The following is a 17,812-nucleotide window of genomic DNA, read 5'->3' as shown; positions in this document are numbered from 1 at the left end:
ATAAAATCTAGACAAAAAGCCAGGAGCCACCAGAGAAGGGCTGAAGGGCCGCATATGGAGCTGACCTTTGGTTTTGACCTATTCAGGTCAACTTTGGCAGAATAGTATGCAACCCATCTCCAATGCACCCACACATTGTTTTGGCTTTGCCATGAATTAGGGGAGAATGGGAATGGTTGCAAGGGGATCAGGCATGCTAACAGTGATATTTATACTGCATATAGATTATATTAGTCCACAAATGAAATATAGAAATGGCTAAATAATGTTAAAGAATGATTTATTGGTGTAGACCGCTACTCTCCCCTACTTCGTGTCTTTTTCACTAGGTGGCTCTGTTGCACTAGCTCTGGCGTGTACATTTTGACACGTGGTTCTGAACACAGAGGTAACCATAGAGACAGCGCGATACTGGCTTGCTAACTTGTGGCTAACAACATAGCTAGCTAGATGGCTGGGTTTGTTGTCGTCTGGGTCTGGTGTTGAGCCTAATATCTGCTGTGTAATTTGTATTTTCTTTGCCAGCGCTATCAAAATGGGAGTAATACACAAAGGTTTTCGAATCTGATCTATCTATGGTGACGTTATATTGTAAATCGTGTTGGTCCCAGCTTTTCCAGTAACGTTATGGGGAGAAGAAAAATGGTGGAGGAAGTATCTGCATCACTCGTCAGAGAATATCTCAGCCGAAAAGTAAGTCGAAAGCTAACTGGTAACGTGAGGTGAAAGCCGTAGCAGCTAATTCTAAGTTTCTGGAAATGGTACTACTGACAAATATATAGCTAATATATGGCAAATAAACCTGGGCCATGTACTGTATGTATGGACAGGCCCAGCGAGTGACTGGTCTGCTCTTCCAAGAAGAAGAGGAAAGGGCTGAAGTTAGTTTGTTAGCATTGAGATATAGATGTATATTTGCTGGAGCTTGGCCCTCATCTAATTGCAACAATGTTCTTCGGAACTGTTTTCTGACATACTGTTCAAACATTCAATATTTCAAAGGGACTGAAAAAGACTATTGCTTGTATGGACGAGGAATTCCCTCGGTCAAGTTCCAGCATAAACAGTAGAGAAGATCTGCGCCGTCTTCTCTATCTCGATAATCTTTACAAGAAGAATAAGGTAAGAATAAGAAGTACTCTGCAAACTTTAAGCAATAATCGCTAGACTTGGCGTTTTTTTTTACCAAGAGCGATTCATGAGAAAAGAAACACGTCTGTTCCATATGCAGCCCCTATATTTATCACTCTTACTTTTATCTTACCTTTAGTTACAGGAGTTTCCATTTAAAACACTTTTGGAACTCATCGTGTGGTACCGAACTGAAGAGAGCGGAGGCACCAAGAGAAAGCAGCAAAGTATTGACTCTCAGCCACCTAGAGCTGAGAGGAACCTGACAAATCCTGTGGAGGCCAGTGGAACAGATGACAGCATAGCAGGCTTTATTCAGCAGAAATCAAATGTGTCAAGGTATACTCATGGCTTTTTAATTAAGAATTCTACTTTCAGTAGCTTACATTAGTTCAATTGACCTGGAAATTCATCACACAAGTAACAATATAGCATATATCATTTACAGGTTGTCTAAAAGTGAAACTATCAGTTCACCTCCCAGAGGACTGACATCTTACTCAAAGGGTGCAAAATCTCCAGTCAACACTAATTCCAGTCTCACTGAGAGTGCACCAGACAGACTGTCTTTGTCTAGCTCTTCAGAAACTTCTAGCTCCCCCGTTGGGATGGACAAGTCTACAGAAAAGCGGAGCTTGGTCAATGAGAACCTTAGGAGCAGAAGCACACGGATTCAGAGGGGTATGATGGCAGGGCCAGTAGCCAACTCCACTATGGTAAGCATTTGTCTCAGTCGGCAAAACTTTTACTTTACTTTGTGTTTTTTGTAGCTCTGCGTCAGAATGACCCCCCCCGCCCCCCTCTCTGTTTCCCATCAGGATGGTAGTAAAAAACGTTTAACACGCAAGTCGGGAGTTCTCTCTCCTCTCTCGGCGAAGGACGGAGAAATGAAGGAGGACAACACCTGGTTAAGCAGTGTGACTCATAGTGCCACATCTACCAGCGAGTTTCCAGAGAAGGGTATCCCAGCACCTCCTGCCTACTGGGAAAGAGTCGAGGACATGCCGTCCGAGAGCCATCCGCCAACAAGGGCCTGCGGTGAATTTGAGAAAGTCCACTGGGACAAGCCTCAGTCTGACATGTAGGCCTGATATGTATTTTCCTAACATTTTCTGAGGGAAATACAATGGATAAGATAGCCTATTGTAGGGGCTAAATGCATATGTATTTTAAATCTCTAAATCTAAAAGGGCACATTTTTCGCTTGCATCGCTTGTTTCCAAGATTACCTAGCTGCCGTGCTGAGAATTCATATTCATATTCTTTGAGCATACATGCACTGATTCTGAAATTCTTTTTTTTTTTTTTTTTTAAGACCCAGACGGGAAGTGAGTTCAGTGGCTACTGAAGTTCATATGTCAACAATGACGCTTGGTAAGTTGCCGTTAAATCATTAGCAGATTACAGCAGCCGTAATGTTTTGTTGTGTAAATTATGAATTCAAATCCAGTCTATGAAGAGTATACACTAAATCAAAGTGTGAGAGGACAGACCAAATATCATAATAATCATTTACTTTAGGTTTTTTTGTAATAATTTGAACATCTGAAAAATCTATATTATGTCCTCTTACCATGAATTCACAACTTTAACTATTCTATTTGAAAGACAGGATGGGTTTTTTTCCCCATTGCAAATAAAGTTTCCCTTTGAATTTTATTTCTGAGGCTGATGTGTCTTTTCCTCTTCAGATGATATAGATGATAATGAAGAGGAGCAGTGTGGTCTCGCTAGACCGACTCTCAATCATCGTCTGCCTCAACACACTTTTGACTCGCATCCAGTAGATCTTCCCACTGCCACTGTAAGAGTTATCAGCCAGGAACTTCAGAGGGTGTTTTTGGTTGCTTTTCACATTTTTGAGTGATATATTTACTTGTTTTTTTTATACTTGCTCATTACTCATAATTTCTTGCAGGCCTTGAAAGAGCTCCTCCTTGGTTCCCCTGTCAGCTACTTTGGCGAAGAATGGAAATGTCAGAGTTTCGGTTTTTCGGATAAGCCCAGTTTAAGATATGGGATTGTACAGAAAAAGGTGCGGCTCGGATCCAGGAGATTATGTTACAGTGTGCAATCTTCCATCATCTTTATTACTCATTAGAACGAAGACGGTTGTCTGAATGTCAGTCATAATGTTTAAAACAGTGCTTAATTCATACAGTATGACAGCCAGTCTTGATAGCTAAGTGTCAAAAAGTTCTAATGTTACCATTTGCATTTCACTGAGTAATGTACTGACATCGGTTTGTTATTCTCCATAAGAACAAAATAACAACAGCAACAATTTGTATATACCTGTGTGTGTTCTGCAGGGAGGTCCTTGTGGAGTGCTGGCCTCTGTACAAGCTTGCGTTCTGCAGAAACTTCTGTTTGAGGACACAGAATGTGACTCACCATTTGGGTAAGTCATGCCGTCACAGAACCCTCCTCTACAGGCACAGTAGGACAGAAAGAAAGTGTCACTAAAAAGATAATGACTTGTTTTTGTCTTTATTTGAAATTCTCTGCAGGCAGTTGCAGCCATCACAATCAAAAAGGACTCGCTGCCTTGCATTGGCTATCGCTGACATCCTCTGGAGAGCTGGAGACAGAAGGAAAGCTATTGTGGCGATGTAAGATTGTTGGCAATAGACAACAGTTTGCATGTGAGCATGAAGGAAATTAAATTATGAGTAGGATTACATTTGGTCCCCCAGCAATGTCATTCCGTGACTATACACTTGATCATTGCAGAAACTCAAAAAGAAGTCATTTCACTCCAGTGAGACACTACAAATCAGATGGGGTTCTGGAGATGGTGAGACATTTGGACCTAACAAGCCTCGGAAACATTTACAAATATAATTTGATTGAAAATGGAGGCAATGCAGATATTGTAAATGTGTCTCTATTGTGTCTCTAATGTTGCAGATTACCTGCAATACATTTATCAGTTTGGAAGAGCTCAGATCATTTGTGGAGCAGCATATATTCCAGGTAAACCATATCAAGACTCTTGATTTTCATGATTGTCTCTCTTTGACATCTCACTCAGGTTTTGTCAAACTGTCTCAATTTCTTCTCTAAATGTGTTCTGCGGTATATACTAGCATTGCTCTGATCAGCTCTTGTGATGTGTTTGTTATAGTTTGAGTGGGGTCCCTTTGGGTGTGTTCTACTCACTGTCTCTGCCATCCTCTCCAGATCGATTGAAGGGTAAGTACTGTAAGTGAGTAAGGTCGGAGCAGTTTGGTAGACAAATAGTTCTAAACTTCTAGACAAAGTTGAAGATCCAAAGTACTCAGCACGGCATTCCCTTCTCTGTTGGTTTTCATTAAAGGAGTCTGTTAATTCAAGGAATGTAGTTTGGGAAAGGAATGTCTGCAAGGGAATTAGCGTTTGACAAATGGCATAGCTCTGCTCTTCTACGCTGCTTCCACAGTCCTACTTCCAGAGAGGTTGCGGTAGTAGCCGCATTTTTTTAAGAAAGTGATGTATTGGCGTGCTACTCGAGTTCAAGTTTGTTTGTCATAGTGTGCCAGTAGTAGGCATTCAAGTAGCAGGAATTGCACCATGTACAATTATTTGTTCTTGTTGTCTGCCTTCCTTCTTAGACTGCGCAGTGACATGGATGTGCCCACAACCACTCTGATAGGAGCCCATGGCTACTGCACACAGGTTTGTGACATGCTGAGGTTTCCACTGAAGTGCAACGTGTGGAGAGCTGCCAATGCTGACACACACGCATGCTGACAGACTCGGGGTCTGATGATCCCGTGCAGAGAGGACTAACGATCTGAGAGTGAGCTGTGATCACAGTTAACACAGTTAATGACAAAGGCTCCTTTTTTTCCCCCCAGGAGCTGGTTAATCTCCTGCTGTGTGGCAGGGCTGTCTCAAACGTCTTCAATGGTGAGATGACGCTGGAGTCGGGGAATGGCATGTTCACCTTGCTGAAGGGAGTCTCCGCCCGCAGTGATATCGGATTGCTCTCCTTGTTTGAACATTACAATATCTGTAAGGTAAGGTCATTAAAGAAATTCATGTCAGTGCTTACTGATATATAGAGGGATGATCTCTGAGCTATGGGGTAAATGCATCCATGGCTTCATACTAAAGCGCCACCTTGTGGTTTGTAAGGAATCTGTCACTGTTGTATACGTGAACTCTCACCAATAGTTACTGCATTGTAATTAGCAATGAATGTTGATAGACCACGTTAGATATACTGTATGTAGATGTATATAATAAACAAAAGTACATTTTAAAATGCATTTTAAAGGTTGGGGATTACCTGAAGTATCCCAGACATCCAATCTGGGTTGTATGCAGCGAGAGCCATTTCAGTGTGCTCTTCGCCTTGAACAAGAACCTGACCTCTGACCTGGTGGAGAGGATGACCTTTGACCTCTACTACTATGATGGCCTGGCCAACCAGCAAGAGCAAATATGCTTGACCGTCTGTAAGTCCGTCTGGCTCACCAGTCCATTCCAGTTCAGTTTTCCATTGTCCTTAATTTTTTAGTTTTAGTCACAGGGAATGTAGCTACATGTTCTTCCAGCTGACATTACCGGTATTCATTCACTGTATACAGTTCCCTGAGCATGTTGAATTACCAAAGAAAGTTTGTGTTTTTGAAAGGAAGGCTGTGCAATTCCAATTGTGCTTTTGTCAACTTTTGTCAGGTTTTTTTGTTTTGTTTTGTAACATTTGGCTCTAGTCCTTCTCACATTCTGGCAGCTTTCACTGACAGACACTGTATGCATGCAAGAAAATAAATTATGTGAATGTGACAGCGCCAGACTTAATTCAGGACAAAAAAATAAATAAAAGTCAATTTTTGAACAGTAAAATCCCACCAATCATAACAAAAGACTACCTGCCTGCCAATCCTCTCACATAACAAGTGAATGCGTTGGTGAAAGAAATGGTGGGATACATGTTTAGATGTTGAAGTTCTTAACGGCTTACTTCCATCAAACTTTCTGAGTGTACCTGGAACTCAGTCACATAGCATGACACTCAGTTAGCATGGTACTTGATTACCTGAGCTCTGTCCCTATAGGTACTCAGTTATCATGGTACTCCGTCACCTAGTGCTTAGCTTGTGATCATGGCTGAAATTCATACCTATTTACGTATTTCCATTTATCCTTCCCGCCGTCAGCAACAGGCACTTCAAAGATGACCGCCGGTGGTGACTGCGTGGACAGCGATCTCGTTCCTCCTCTGGAGCACTGCATAAGGACCAGGTGAGGAAACGGACGCAAGACCAAACCACACCAAACTACAAGCACTTGCCAAAACTGCTTTAAGACAAACAAGCATTTTTTAAGAGTTTGTATTATTAGTTTTCCGGGAAAGCCACAGAAGTTGTTTAGAAGCAAAAGAGCTGCTAAGCAGGGTGCTTTGAAACGAAGCAGCATTCTGCCCTCGGATTTATTGCTTTGCCTAACGCTCATAACTAATAGGAAAATGATTATAGATCAGGCATAGTACCCATATTAACATCAGTCCACTGACCCTTGTATGAGCAGTTCTGTAACAGCATGCAAATCATTTTATTTTATTTTATTTTATTTTGCTCTTCATTTCATTAATCATGTCTCCTCTTTCTTAATCCGTAGATGGAAGAATGCAGCGGTCGACTGGAATGATACAGAGCCTATACTTTGATGTGATATTGGAACACATTCAAACAGACAATTTAACATGGTCCCTTCCACGCGTTCCACAGCTCATCCACATGATGCATAACTCACAGTACTTACTGTACACACTGTATGACTAACTGCATGTGTGATGAACATCTTACGGTAACTTGTAATTTCTATGAATTGGAGCAAATCCTTAGAGAGCTATCTTTCGGTAAGTCATTCTTTCTATATATATTTAAATATATACAGAGACCATATTTATAAACTTATCCTTCTCCTCTCTCAGATGTCCTTTTCCTAACATGATTTCACCAGATCACCTTAACATTAACATTACAATGTGCAGGAAAACTAAGCCTTTTATGTATGTGACTAATCCCTAAAGGAACATAGCGTGTATTTTTTTTTTTTTTTGAATAGCAATTCTGTATTTGTCTGGTCAGTTATACCTCTTTAATGGATTTCTCCATTGTCTTATGACATTGTTAACATTCATTATGCTTCGGTAATGTTTGTCCTTGATGTGCCTATACATGAGTGTACTGTATGTATGACATTATTTATTGGAGTACCATAAGCCTTTCAAAGGAATTGTTTTCAAAACGGTAAACATAAACAAGGTCTATTGTGGTCTATTGAGGTTCTGTACATTATCAGGGTTGTTGGACGGATGATTCTGGTGAATGAATCCATTCACCATTCTGATGGTGAAATTACTGACCTTTAGGGATGTCCAGGATGAGGGCAGTGTTATTGATAATTTCTCTCTTGTGCTCTGTTTGTAGATGCACGTAGTGTATCTCCTAAAAGTGGGTAAAGCCACGGGGTAAGGTGAAGTAGTGCCACATAAGTAACACTCTTGCAGCAAATGACAAAAGAGCAGATGTTTATCTTGATGTGCACAGTCTGGTACTGTTGCAAATTGTTAGCAATATTTTGGGGGGTAAGGAATTCACGTAGATATTAAAGCAAAAGTGCTTCAAGCCAGCTGCTGGAAATGAGTCCAAGAAGACATGATGTCTGAGTCATCCCTCTATGTTCACATTGCGCCACCCCCACCCTCCCCACTCCCACGCCTCCTATCTCTTAATGTGGGGGATGCTTCACATCTCGTCTGGCCAAAAGTGCGCTGAGACCTTGAAATGTGCGTCGGACATTTTTCTCAAACTGCCCTCCTCTTGGTTTAATTTTGCATTAGACGCACAGTGGGGCAACCGTATAACAAGCTCAGACGAAGCTTTAGTGAGAACCATTAGCCATCTTGTGAGTAATAGCCGTCCTTCCCGAGGTGAAAGATGATTGCGTGGCCTAACTGATTCTTTTCATGCTAACTACTGACCGCATTGGTCAGCTGAATGTGTGCAAGAGGAAGATGTCTGCTTTCAGGACCTGCAGAACATCGGAAGAAGTGCGTCCACTGTCTATTGAGCCCGTTTTCCACCTGAATACACCCATGGTTCTTCTGCTGAGTTGGCATGGGAACGTGTCTGAAATGCGTAGCCTAAATGGAATAACAATACGTAGAATCTATGTGGAAAAATGAAATAGGTGTCCTTTTTTTTGTAAGAACACTGGACCGGTCATCTAAGTATGTCAAATGTGAACCTCATTGTTGGATTTGCAGTTAATGTCAGATGTTAGCCTGGACTCACTGTAATGAGTTGTAGAAGTCATTTTGTTCCTATTTTCTACTCTTGTGCCACTGTGGTTCAGTTCTTACATCATGTTGGTTTGGTCCTTGTAGTTCATATGGGATCCTCACATGTAATGTAACAACCGCCTCCTACACAGGCCTTTTAGCCAGGCAAGCCATTGGGAATCATGGGATAGGGGGCATGTTGGGCAACTGTACCACTCATAGCGTCTGTCTCCCTGAATGTGAACTCAGGGTACAGTATACCAGTGCAGTATGCATTGATACACTAATGCGTCTGAGAAGCCATGGCTATGCTGGTCCTGAACCTGGGCCATTATTACTGAGTGTCACCTGAATGTCACCAGCCACCACCTTGCCTGCATGAGCATGCTGCTGCCGCAGTATGCAAGCGCCTGTTTTCATAGCCACACAGATGTTAGCAGAAGAAATGGTCGTTGGAGTGGTGCTTGGAGCCAAGCCATAGAATGTTGCTGGACTCTGGGTGCGTGAGCTGGCTCTATGCCTTAATACTCAACAGGAGGAGATTTTCTTTTGTTTTTTTTTGCAAAGTAACAACTTGTTTTTGCGGTTTTGGTTTTTTTACGATCCCCCGCTTTTCTGGAATACATTTTGGGGCGTAATTACTCATGGATAGAAAATTTGCTGCTTTCAATCTTTTCTTCTCCACTTAAGACACAAAGGTCACTATAAGTCAAGGTACTGCTATTGAGCATTCATCAGGGTTTGACCGTGTACTTCATATCATAACATATGAGCTTGAGTGCTGATACTCTCCTTTCGACACAGTTGGGTCATTTGTGGTTTTAGGAAATGTTATGGCAAAGAAATGTTATCCTGTCTGCTCAACTGTGTTGACATGACGATATGTAGCCTGTGGCCCTGTGTGCGCTTACTGGTCTGGTAGCCTAATCTGTGCTTGATGCAGTCACAGGAATGCTCTGTATTTTACACGTAGATCTCCTTGTGCTCAGTGGTCACTCTAGATTAGAAACATTGGCTCTCTTAAGCATGTGCTAATACAGTACCCATGGTCGGGGTATAGGAGCACTTCTCATAGCCATCGTTCTTCCTTCTCAAGTCCTGTGTGTACTCTCTGGAGCAGGTGGTGCTGTTTCTACAGGCAAGTCACATGGCAGATTGGCACATGACTCAGAGACTTCACTGACATGTCATCAAAAAGAGCGCAACATCTCAAACGGAAAATAATAGGTTCTGTCACCTGATGTGCTTGTGTGTGGGTTTTTTTTATGTGTGAATTAATATATGAAAAAGAAATTATTGAATTACCTTCTGATGTCACCAAGACGTCTATTGCAAGACTGATGAATTCTTGCTAGGTTTATTTCCTCCAAGTATAACAGCATTTGTTACGTTATAGTAAGTCATGATTCAGAACAATCTAGCAATAATACAACATATGAATAACTTGGTTTGATCCTTACCAGAGAATACGTGTGTGTGTGTGTGTGTGTGTGTGTGTGTGTGAGTGATTGAAGACACACAGGGATAGAATGAGAATGATTTGCAGTTCCTGTTTATAGAGACTTTTGTCTAAAGCGACTTACAATATATGATGTGTGTGATATATACGTATTATATAAATACATCTACAGTGTATACAGTAAATATATATTATGTGTGAACCCGGTGGCAACACTATTTAGCATACATTTTCATATATTACATTATACAACTGCTAACATATTCACAATGACAGTAAAATCCTTTATTGTTCCAATGTTCAAATCGAATCTATCAAATCTATTTCAAAATGAAATATCTCTGTACAGTGTCTAATGATGTTTATGCCAGCTTAACTAGTACAAGTATTCTTGACTCTATGCTTCATTTCCCACCATTGAAGCGTATACATCAAATGGAATTATGTCAATTATTGTACCCCACCTAATCCACAGTTATTTCCTTGCAAAGCCTGGCAGTCAGCCAATGTGGACATCCAAATAAACATGCTAAGGAACTGATGTCTTTTTTGCTTTTAGCGACTCTTCCTCCTTGATTGTGGATTTGACACCAGTCATGCTCACTGAAATTTGGAACAGTAAATTGTTGGAGAATTGCCTTCATGTTGACTGATTTATGTTGGTATGTGAAGGCATTGTCATATGGCCACAAAGTCAACAAGATGTACCACAAAGTGGTACAAAATATGATCACTGTTTAGTCCTTCACATCGTCTCTGAAAAAATAAATCATGCTTGTGAATTTGTCTCCATCTCGTACTCCTTCTTCGGTCTTTCAGTGTCTTGGGAGTTGTTAACATGAATTCACTAGAAAAAAAAACCTCTGGCTAAATCTATATGACTGCTTTGCTAGCGCAGTGGTTATGATAATGTAGTTTGAATGTAGGAATCACTATTTTCTATTTAGCAGTGGACCTCAGGTTGCTTCCTTAGTAGTGGTGGTCTCAGTCAGTTGAAAACCCCTTTAATAAAGCAGTACTAGCTTCAGAATAGCTTACTTCTGTGACTATTTTTTCCCACTTACATTCTAAAGTAAAGATTACTTATTCACTTTTGGATTGAGTGATTCACAGTAAAAGTGGTCTGGTTGAACCTAACATCATATTTGACTTTGGTCTGTGGATACATCTGCTAATTCTTCAATTCACAGCAACTTCCAAAACCACAAAAAACCCAGGAGCCAATCACAACCATGCATCCAGCATGGGCTGAGTTTATGCAGACAGGGGAGTAACAGCCCCCTATGTTAGGAGCTGTTTAACACAACACAACCAATGCCTGCGCTGAGGATGTCAGTATTAAACGACTCAGATCTTTCTTAGAATTGAGTAAACAACTGCATTACAAACCGTTTATAACAAAGATTGTTGTACTTCCGAATAGACTCAGTAAGAGGATAATGTGCCAATTTGAATTCAGTTCACAGTTGGTTACACCCCTTGAGAATCAAAAGAGAAAAAGTGTTCTCAGTCCCATTCTCAATCTCAGTTGAGATTTGAAAATCGGTTTGGTGTCAGACAGGCTACAGTCAAAGGAACTTGATTATGAAAACAAACCAAGAAATCTCATATTATCTAGATGACGGTCTTTTGAAAGTCATGCTATGAATGGAAAACATATTCTTACCACTGTAGTAAAGTCGTAAGCAATGACAAAAAAACAAAAGCAGCAAAGCAATCACTAAAAAAAAATCCTTTCTCATGAAGATCTTGAGGTCAGTATGATCCTGATGTGATCAAATACACAGCAAGCAGAACAGCAGTGCTCAGTCAAGAACCATCTGGTGTTGTATTTTTGGAGCCTCGATAATAGAGCACAATCCACCCACACACTCCAATATCACACTATCACAAGGTGCCAGGATCCGACTTCTCATTGATACACCGTATCAGTTTCACACTGTGTCTGGCAGTGTTGAAACTATTTGCATTCATTCATGCCATATCGCGTGTAACAGTTTCAAACGTGGTTTACGTTGAGTTACAAAAGTGTTTCTCACTGAGAAAATCTATCTATTTGATACTGTTTTGAATGTCCTGTGGGTCCCAATGTACACACCTGCTTCAGTGGAAAATTTGACTTTTCAGCACTAAATAGCTACTGAGTATGCATTGAAATAGACAGACTCAGTTAGACAGTATCATAGTACAGTTTGTATAAAGAGGGCACCTGCCTGAAGAAATGTAATATTCTTCAACACAAACTTAAAGATCAGAGTTTCATCCTCAAGTCAGTTTTATTTTTATTTTCAGAACAGAACACAGAGCTAGAGGAACAACTACTGCTCCACTCACAGGCCAGTCTGTTCTTCTGCAAGTTTTCCAGATTCTGCAGCAAGTCAATTCAAATGGTTTTACAGTGTGGTGTGGGGACACTCACACAGTGGGTAGGTGCACGACTGTGTCAGTGCCATTCATGTCTTGAGAACGAAACGTGTTGGCAGATTTCTTTAATTCATGCCATGCACTCACATGGGTGCTGGTGGCATGAAGAGGTGGAGAGAGAGAGAGAGCGATTCCCTCCCAATGCCAGCATGCCAGGGATCAAAGACGGAGTAACTGGCACCACGTCAGATGAAAAGCTTGCCTTTATCCATCGCGGAGGAAGTGACTTTGCAGCCATTTCTTTTGTAATGCGCCCTCACAAATGAGCATCCATCATCCCTGAAGACTCGGCCAACCACTATAATCTGCTTTATTATTAATTCTATTAGACGGTGAAATAGGTTGAAGGTCCACTAATGCAAAGACCACCCCCCCCCCCGCCCCCGCCCCCACATACCCCTTACCACTACCATTACCTGACCTCATTCATGCGAGACTATCACTGAAACAAGTGTAGCACAAGTAAGCACTTAGTCATATATGCAGCAGGAAATGTTTGAGTTGGTCACATCTGCAAACCCTTTACTTAACATTGATGTGGAATGCAAATGCTGGAGATTGAAGTGTCTCCCTTGATATTACTGATTTTGGCTCGATTCACACCGCACGTCTTGATCTTTCTGACCAGCACTCCAGCTTTGTACAAACTGTTTTTAAGATATGTTTCATTTCATTCATGCTTTTGCAGTTTTTACTGGAATCAGAATAAAACTGTTTGACTTGGTGAAATACCAAGTGTACCCATGTTCCAGGCAAGTCATCTCTTAGTCACATTGCTATTTTTCCACCTCCAAAAAACTGATGCTGATGAATAAAACATAACACGTTACAAAATGGATCAAGGGTCTTTCAAAGAATATGCCATGTGTGGGCATTAAAGATACACACTTTGGCTATAAATAAGATTTGTTACTCATATGCACCCTGGAGGTTTGTTAAATTGGATTAAAATATTTATTCTTGCTCTGTTTGGCCTCAAGGCTAAATGATAGAAGCCAGTACATAACTGCATAAGTGAAGCCCTCTTCTGTGAGAGACCAAGGAAAATGCATATAACCTAGTCGATTCATTTGTGATTGAAACTACACAAATTAAATGGTGGAATCTATAAATGTGTAGATACAGTATCATCGATTTCCAAACCCCTGACTGGCTGTCTTTATTGGTTCTGTGTTGAGTATTAAAAGCTTCCCATGAGGACACTATGGTGCAAACAGCTGCAGTGTCTGTGCCACTCTGGGGTTCAAGTGCCCATGGGGGACCCAGGTTCAAAACCCACACGCGGTCATTTACCGAGTCCACCCCGTCTCTCTCTCTCTCCCTCCCACTCGCACAGTACGTACAGGCAAAAGGCCCAAAAAGTTGCCCATGGATCATCGAGAAACACACTGACATTTAATCGGGCATTTTGGCAGAGATATCAAGCTGCCCTTACACAGAAAGCATGAGAATAACACCTAGAGGCGTTTGGATGAAAAAGAGAATAAGCCAAGAAAGACTGCAGACAGAGTCGCAAATTCCCTAAACTTGCCGAACCCAGGCTTGTCCATTCTGAGGATGAGTCACTCTCGGGGTAATCAGAGCAATAAGCGCCCGTCCGAGCAGCGGGTGATGAAGACCAGCCTCTTTGTCTTTCCCTTCCGCTGCGTCGTGCCGAGGGCTCCTCGGTTCAGTGATGAAGAACTGAACGGACACACAAACTCTCACTCAAACAAACATACACACACACACGCACACACACAAACACACACACACACACACACACACACACACACACACACACACACACAAACACACTATCTCTCTCTCTCTGTCTCTCTCGCTCACACACACACACACACACACACACACACACACACACACACTATCTCTCTCTGACTGTATTCTCTCTCACACACACAGAGACACACACACTTCAGAGTCGGGCCGGGTGAAGGGGGATGACCCGGCTCTCCTTGTCTTTATTCACGGGGCATCTCTCTGCTAGCTGGAGGCTTTGCTCTTGCTTGTGTGTAATTGTGTTAGTGCCCTCCCACATGGCGTCCCTGGTGCATCCTCTGTCTCCTCTCTTAATCTCCACTGTTTGTCTTTGCTGTGAGTGATATCCTGCTCCGATTAGGATCGAGTGTCCTTGCCCACCCGAGAAAAACCATCACCGGCACGCCTCTGCGGACCCCCCTTTATTTATAGCTGGGTAATCCTGTTAGAGCCATCACTCAGGCTCAGCCCTCCATATTTTAGCTTCTTAATTGTTTCACAGAAGAATGGGTTCAGACGTTCAGTCTATAATAACCCCCCGTTAGATGGGACCTCACCACCACCACCACCACCTCCAACCCTCATTATCATTAGTAGTATTTCTGCGTTCATTGACAAAAACACTTTTAACCCATGTGTGTGTGTGTGTGTGTGTGTGTGTGTGTGTGTGTGTGTGTGTGTGTGTGTTTGTGTTTTTTAAAGAACACAAAACACAGTCTCATGTGATCAATAATTTCATATGCAAGCAGTTCCAAGAAGATGAAAGCACATTCTGTCAAAGGTGATCTTAAACTTTTGTCAATGACTGCAGCATACTGGTTATGGAAGTAATTTACGTCAGCTTTACATTCAAAGGGTTTTAAGCATTTAGGATGTATCTAATTTATTTGTTTGTAGGAGTTTGGCAATAAATGCCCATAAAAGCTAAGATGTGAATGAATGGCTCCCTCTGATGCATGGTGTGTCTGCTGCTTGTGTCTTTGAGAATGGGGAAGGGTTTTGTGAATGGTTCAGGCGGCTGACTTTTATTATCCTCTGGGACAGGTTAAGTTTGCCTCCTTTTTTACAATGCTGTAAACATCTGTCCCAGCCACCTCTCTAGAGATGTACATGACGTGCTAAAAAGAAAACCAATCCCTAAAAGTATTGTAAATCTTAACCGCAAACACTTTTGGGAAGTCCCAACAAAGTGTGGGTCTTTCACCACAGACACTGACCAGAAGCTGTAACACAACAAAAACACTAACTTATTTTGGGTATGTTTGACAAATACACAAGGGATAACATGCAACATTATTTCCCTGAGACATACATCATGCCTGGTCACCTTATGCCTTATTCCATTATATCACAGTGACAAAGTAATTACACAGTACTTGCTGAAGAAAATATCCACTGGACAGCCTGAGGCCTCGTTCCTGACCACACTCTCTATTCATCTTATGTTTATGACCAAGACATGTTCCCATGGTGTGAGAGTGCCTTCATGGGATACAGTTACACAGCAGCCTTTCATATAAATGATTGATGGTGGGTTCCAGGTCGCGATAAACCTTATATTAGGATTAGGAAGGATGAACTTCCACTCTAGACCACATGCTGATTTTGGTTTTTCAATTCACTCCAAGAAATGTTTCCCATTAATGAATGGCCTTCAGTTCAACAAATGCGTTTATGTGTTTAACAAGCCTAATCTACAATATACAGTATATAGATACATAGACACACACACACACACACACACACACACACACACACACACACTGACACAACTACTCACTGACTCTCTGGTCCCCTTGTGCCAGGTAACATCTAGTCATGAAACAACACTAAATGTCAGTAAAGGCAACATTCATGCTCTTTATACACTAATAATTGAAATCGAGGTACTCCATAAGATTCACGTCTACCTCTAACAGCCTCTAACGTGTCAAACTCACGCTTGGAGTGCACTTCTTCCGAAAGAAAATGAATGTTATAGCAAATATGTCCTGCAGAGATGCAAGCTTGCTAGTGGAATGAGTCACTCATTCATTCGTTCAGACCTGCATGCTCCTTAACACGGCACTTCAGACTTGTGCAGCCTTGTACTGGCCAGGGAGCAGAGCAGATTAATGATCATCCCTGAATCCTTTCTTCCTGGTGATCTAGATCATTCGGAGGAGACCACAGAGACATGCTGGCGTGAGAACACTTGACATGCGGAGCTCTGGCGAGCCTCTTGTTTGTTTAATTGTTAGCTAATCCAGTCATATTCTGCTGTGACGAGGGGCTCGAGATGTGTATATCTGTCCCCAAACAACAATTATGTCATGTTCCCCATAGTCATGTTGTCATCTCCATGGATAAAAAAAGAAAATCCAAGAAAAGATATTATAATGTAGGTTAGGAGTAGCAGAACTCTTTTTTTTTTGCGTTTTGTTGACTATATATAATGTGATAAACTGTCTCTTTCAACTGACTAGAATCAGAAAGGCAGACTGAAACAACGTGAGCACACTAAAATGAACACTAACACTCTCTTCATGACTCAAGTATCCACTGATGTGATTCTCTTCTTCTCAACAATGTAATTTTAAGATGCCCCCCTTTTTGTTTCAGCTCCATGAACATCAGTCCAGTACCCAGAATCAGCGGCGAATATTAAATCACCAAACAATCGAGACATAACAATACTTGACAAGGATATTCTTTGACCACTGCAGTGTACGCAAACAGTTGCGTGCGAAGTTCACTGGCTCCTGTCAGAGAGCTCAATCGTTCATTTGATTTGACAGAAGCAGATGACTCACGTGCAATAGAATAGAATCAATAATGCAATAGTGAGAGATCAAGACTTCAATATGAAGTCTGTACGAACCAGGGATGATTGACAGCACTAATTAATGTTCCCCAATATTAAAAACCAGAGCCAGTAAGGGTTGTTCTGAGAACACAATTATGCAACATGCAAGACAGTTTTTTCTTCAATGCATGCAGTGTGGCAGTTCAGAGAAGGGACAATATTATTAAATTATCAGGAAGTGTTCCGTTTCAAATTTGTTTCAACAAACTCTGTTTACAGAGAAGTATGAAAATATTGCTTGATTAAACTATTTATCAAGCAATTAAAACCGTGTAACTGTCTTTGAATGAGTAAAGCCCTGAAGTACATAGGGTCAGAGTTTAAAAGTTGTGTGTACAGTATATGTGTGTTTGAGGGAGAGAGAGAGAGAGAGAGAGGAAGTTGAGAAACTTTGAGAGTTTGTGGTCCCCCTGAGAATGTTCGTTTGCCTGCTGTTTTGAAATCCCCCTGAAAAGCTGATTTCAACTATGGTTCATAATGGAGAGTATAATTCTCCTCATTCCCAAATGAGGTTGGTGGGTATTGAAAGAATTCCCGATTTTCAGCCACAACTAGCCAAAACAGGACAAAAACACATGTCTGCTAATGTGCCGAGTGATATGCTAGAAAAAGAAGCTGTTATGGAAAAATTGGGCTTAACCAAGCCTTGACATTAGTTTCCTCTGTCCAGACCGCTCTGTGTACATTCACCAATGGTTTCATTTTGTTTACTGTTTGGGTGATTACACAATGTCCCATTCCACACTCTACTCTCGGCATGTTGATGCAAGAAATGGTACAACGAATCAGAAGAAGAATAAACCATCTCAAATTTTGTTGCAACAATCATGCCCCGATCCAGAGCATGTTGGACATCAGAGCTTACAAAGAATATATTACCTTTGCGAAAATGTGAATATAATGAGTGCAGAGGGCCGTA

The 17,812-nt window shown here is 41.4% G+C and overlaps 1 protein-coding gene across 1 annotated transcript; it reads left to right on the top strand.

The window, feature by feature from the left end:
• Nucleotides 1-434: 434 nt before the first annotated feature.
• mindy4 (MINDY lysine 48 deubiquitinase 4) lies at nt 435-7,499 on the top strand. Its single transcript, XM_062556909.1, has 18 exons — nt 435-693; nt 1,003-1,122; nt 1,271-1,470; nt 1,580-1,847; nt 1,950-2,212; nt 2,447-2,505; nt 2,823-2,935; nt 3,050-3,166; nt 3,444-3,532; nt 3,642-3,743; nt 3,865-3,928; nt 4,042-4,107; nt 4,259-4,326; nt 4,725-4,788; nt 4,971-5,132; nt 5,393-5,573; nt 6,279-6,363; nt 6,739-7,499. The coding sequence occupies exons 1-18, from the start codon at nt 628-630 to the stop codon at nt 6,785-6,787; spliced, it is 2,136 nt and encodes a 711-aa protein (XP_062412893.1). The 5' UTR covers nt 435-627; the 3' UTR covers nt 6,788-7,499.
• The last annotated feature ends 10,313 nt before the right edge of the window (nt 7,500-17,812 follow it).

This window comes from Sardina pilchardus, chromosome 15 (genome assembly GCF_963854185.1).
Source record: "Sardina pilchardus chromosome 15, fSarPil1.1, whole genome shotgun sequence".
In the NCBI taxonomy this organism is placed as follows: domain Eukaryota; kingdom Metazoa; phylum Chordata; class Actinopteri; order Clupeiformes; family Clupeidae; genus Sardina; species Sardina pilchardus.
The sequence above is the reverse complement of the archived record's forward strand: the minus strand, read 5'-3'. Positions and strand labels throughout refer to the sequence as shown.

Bases quoted from the DNA above. Each gene is read 5' to 3' on its own strand.
- mindy4 (XM_062556909.1), top strand. From the start codon at position 628: ATGGGGAGAAGAAAAATGGTGGAGGAAGTATCTGCATCACTCGTCAGA. The intron at 2,506-2,822 runs GTAAGTTGCCGT...TTTCCTCTTCAG, and splicing joins TATGTCAACAATGACGCTTG to ATGATATAGATGATAATGAA. The intron at 5,133-5,392 runs GTAAGGTCATTA...TGCATTTTAAAG, and splicing joins AACATTACAATATCTGTAAG to GTTGGGGATTACCTGAAGTA.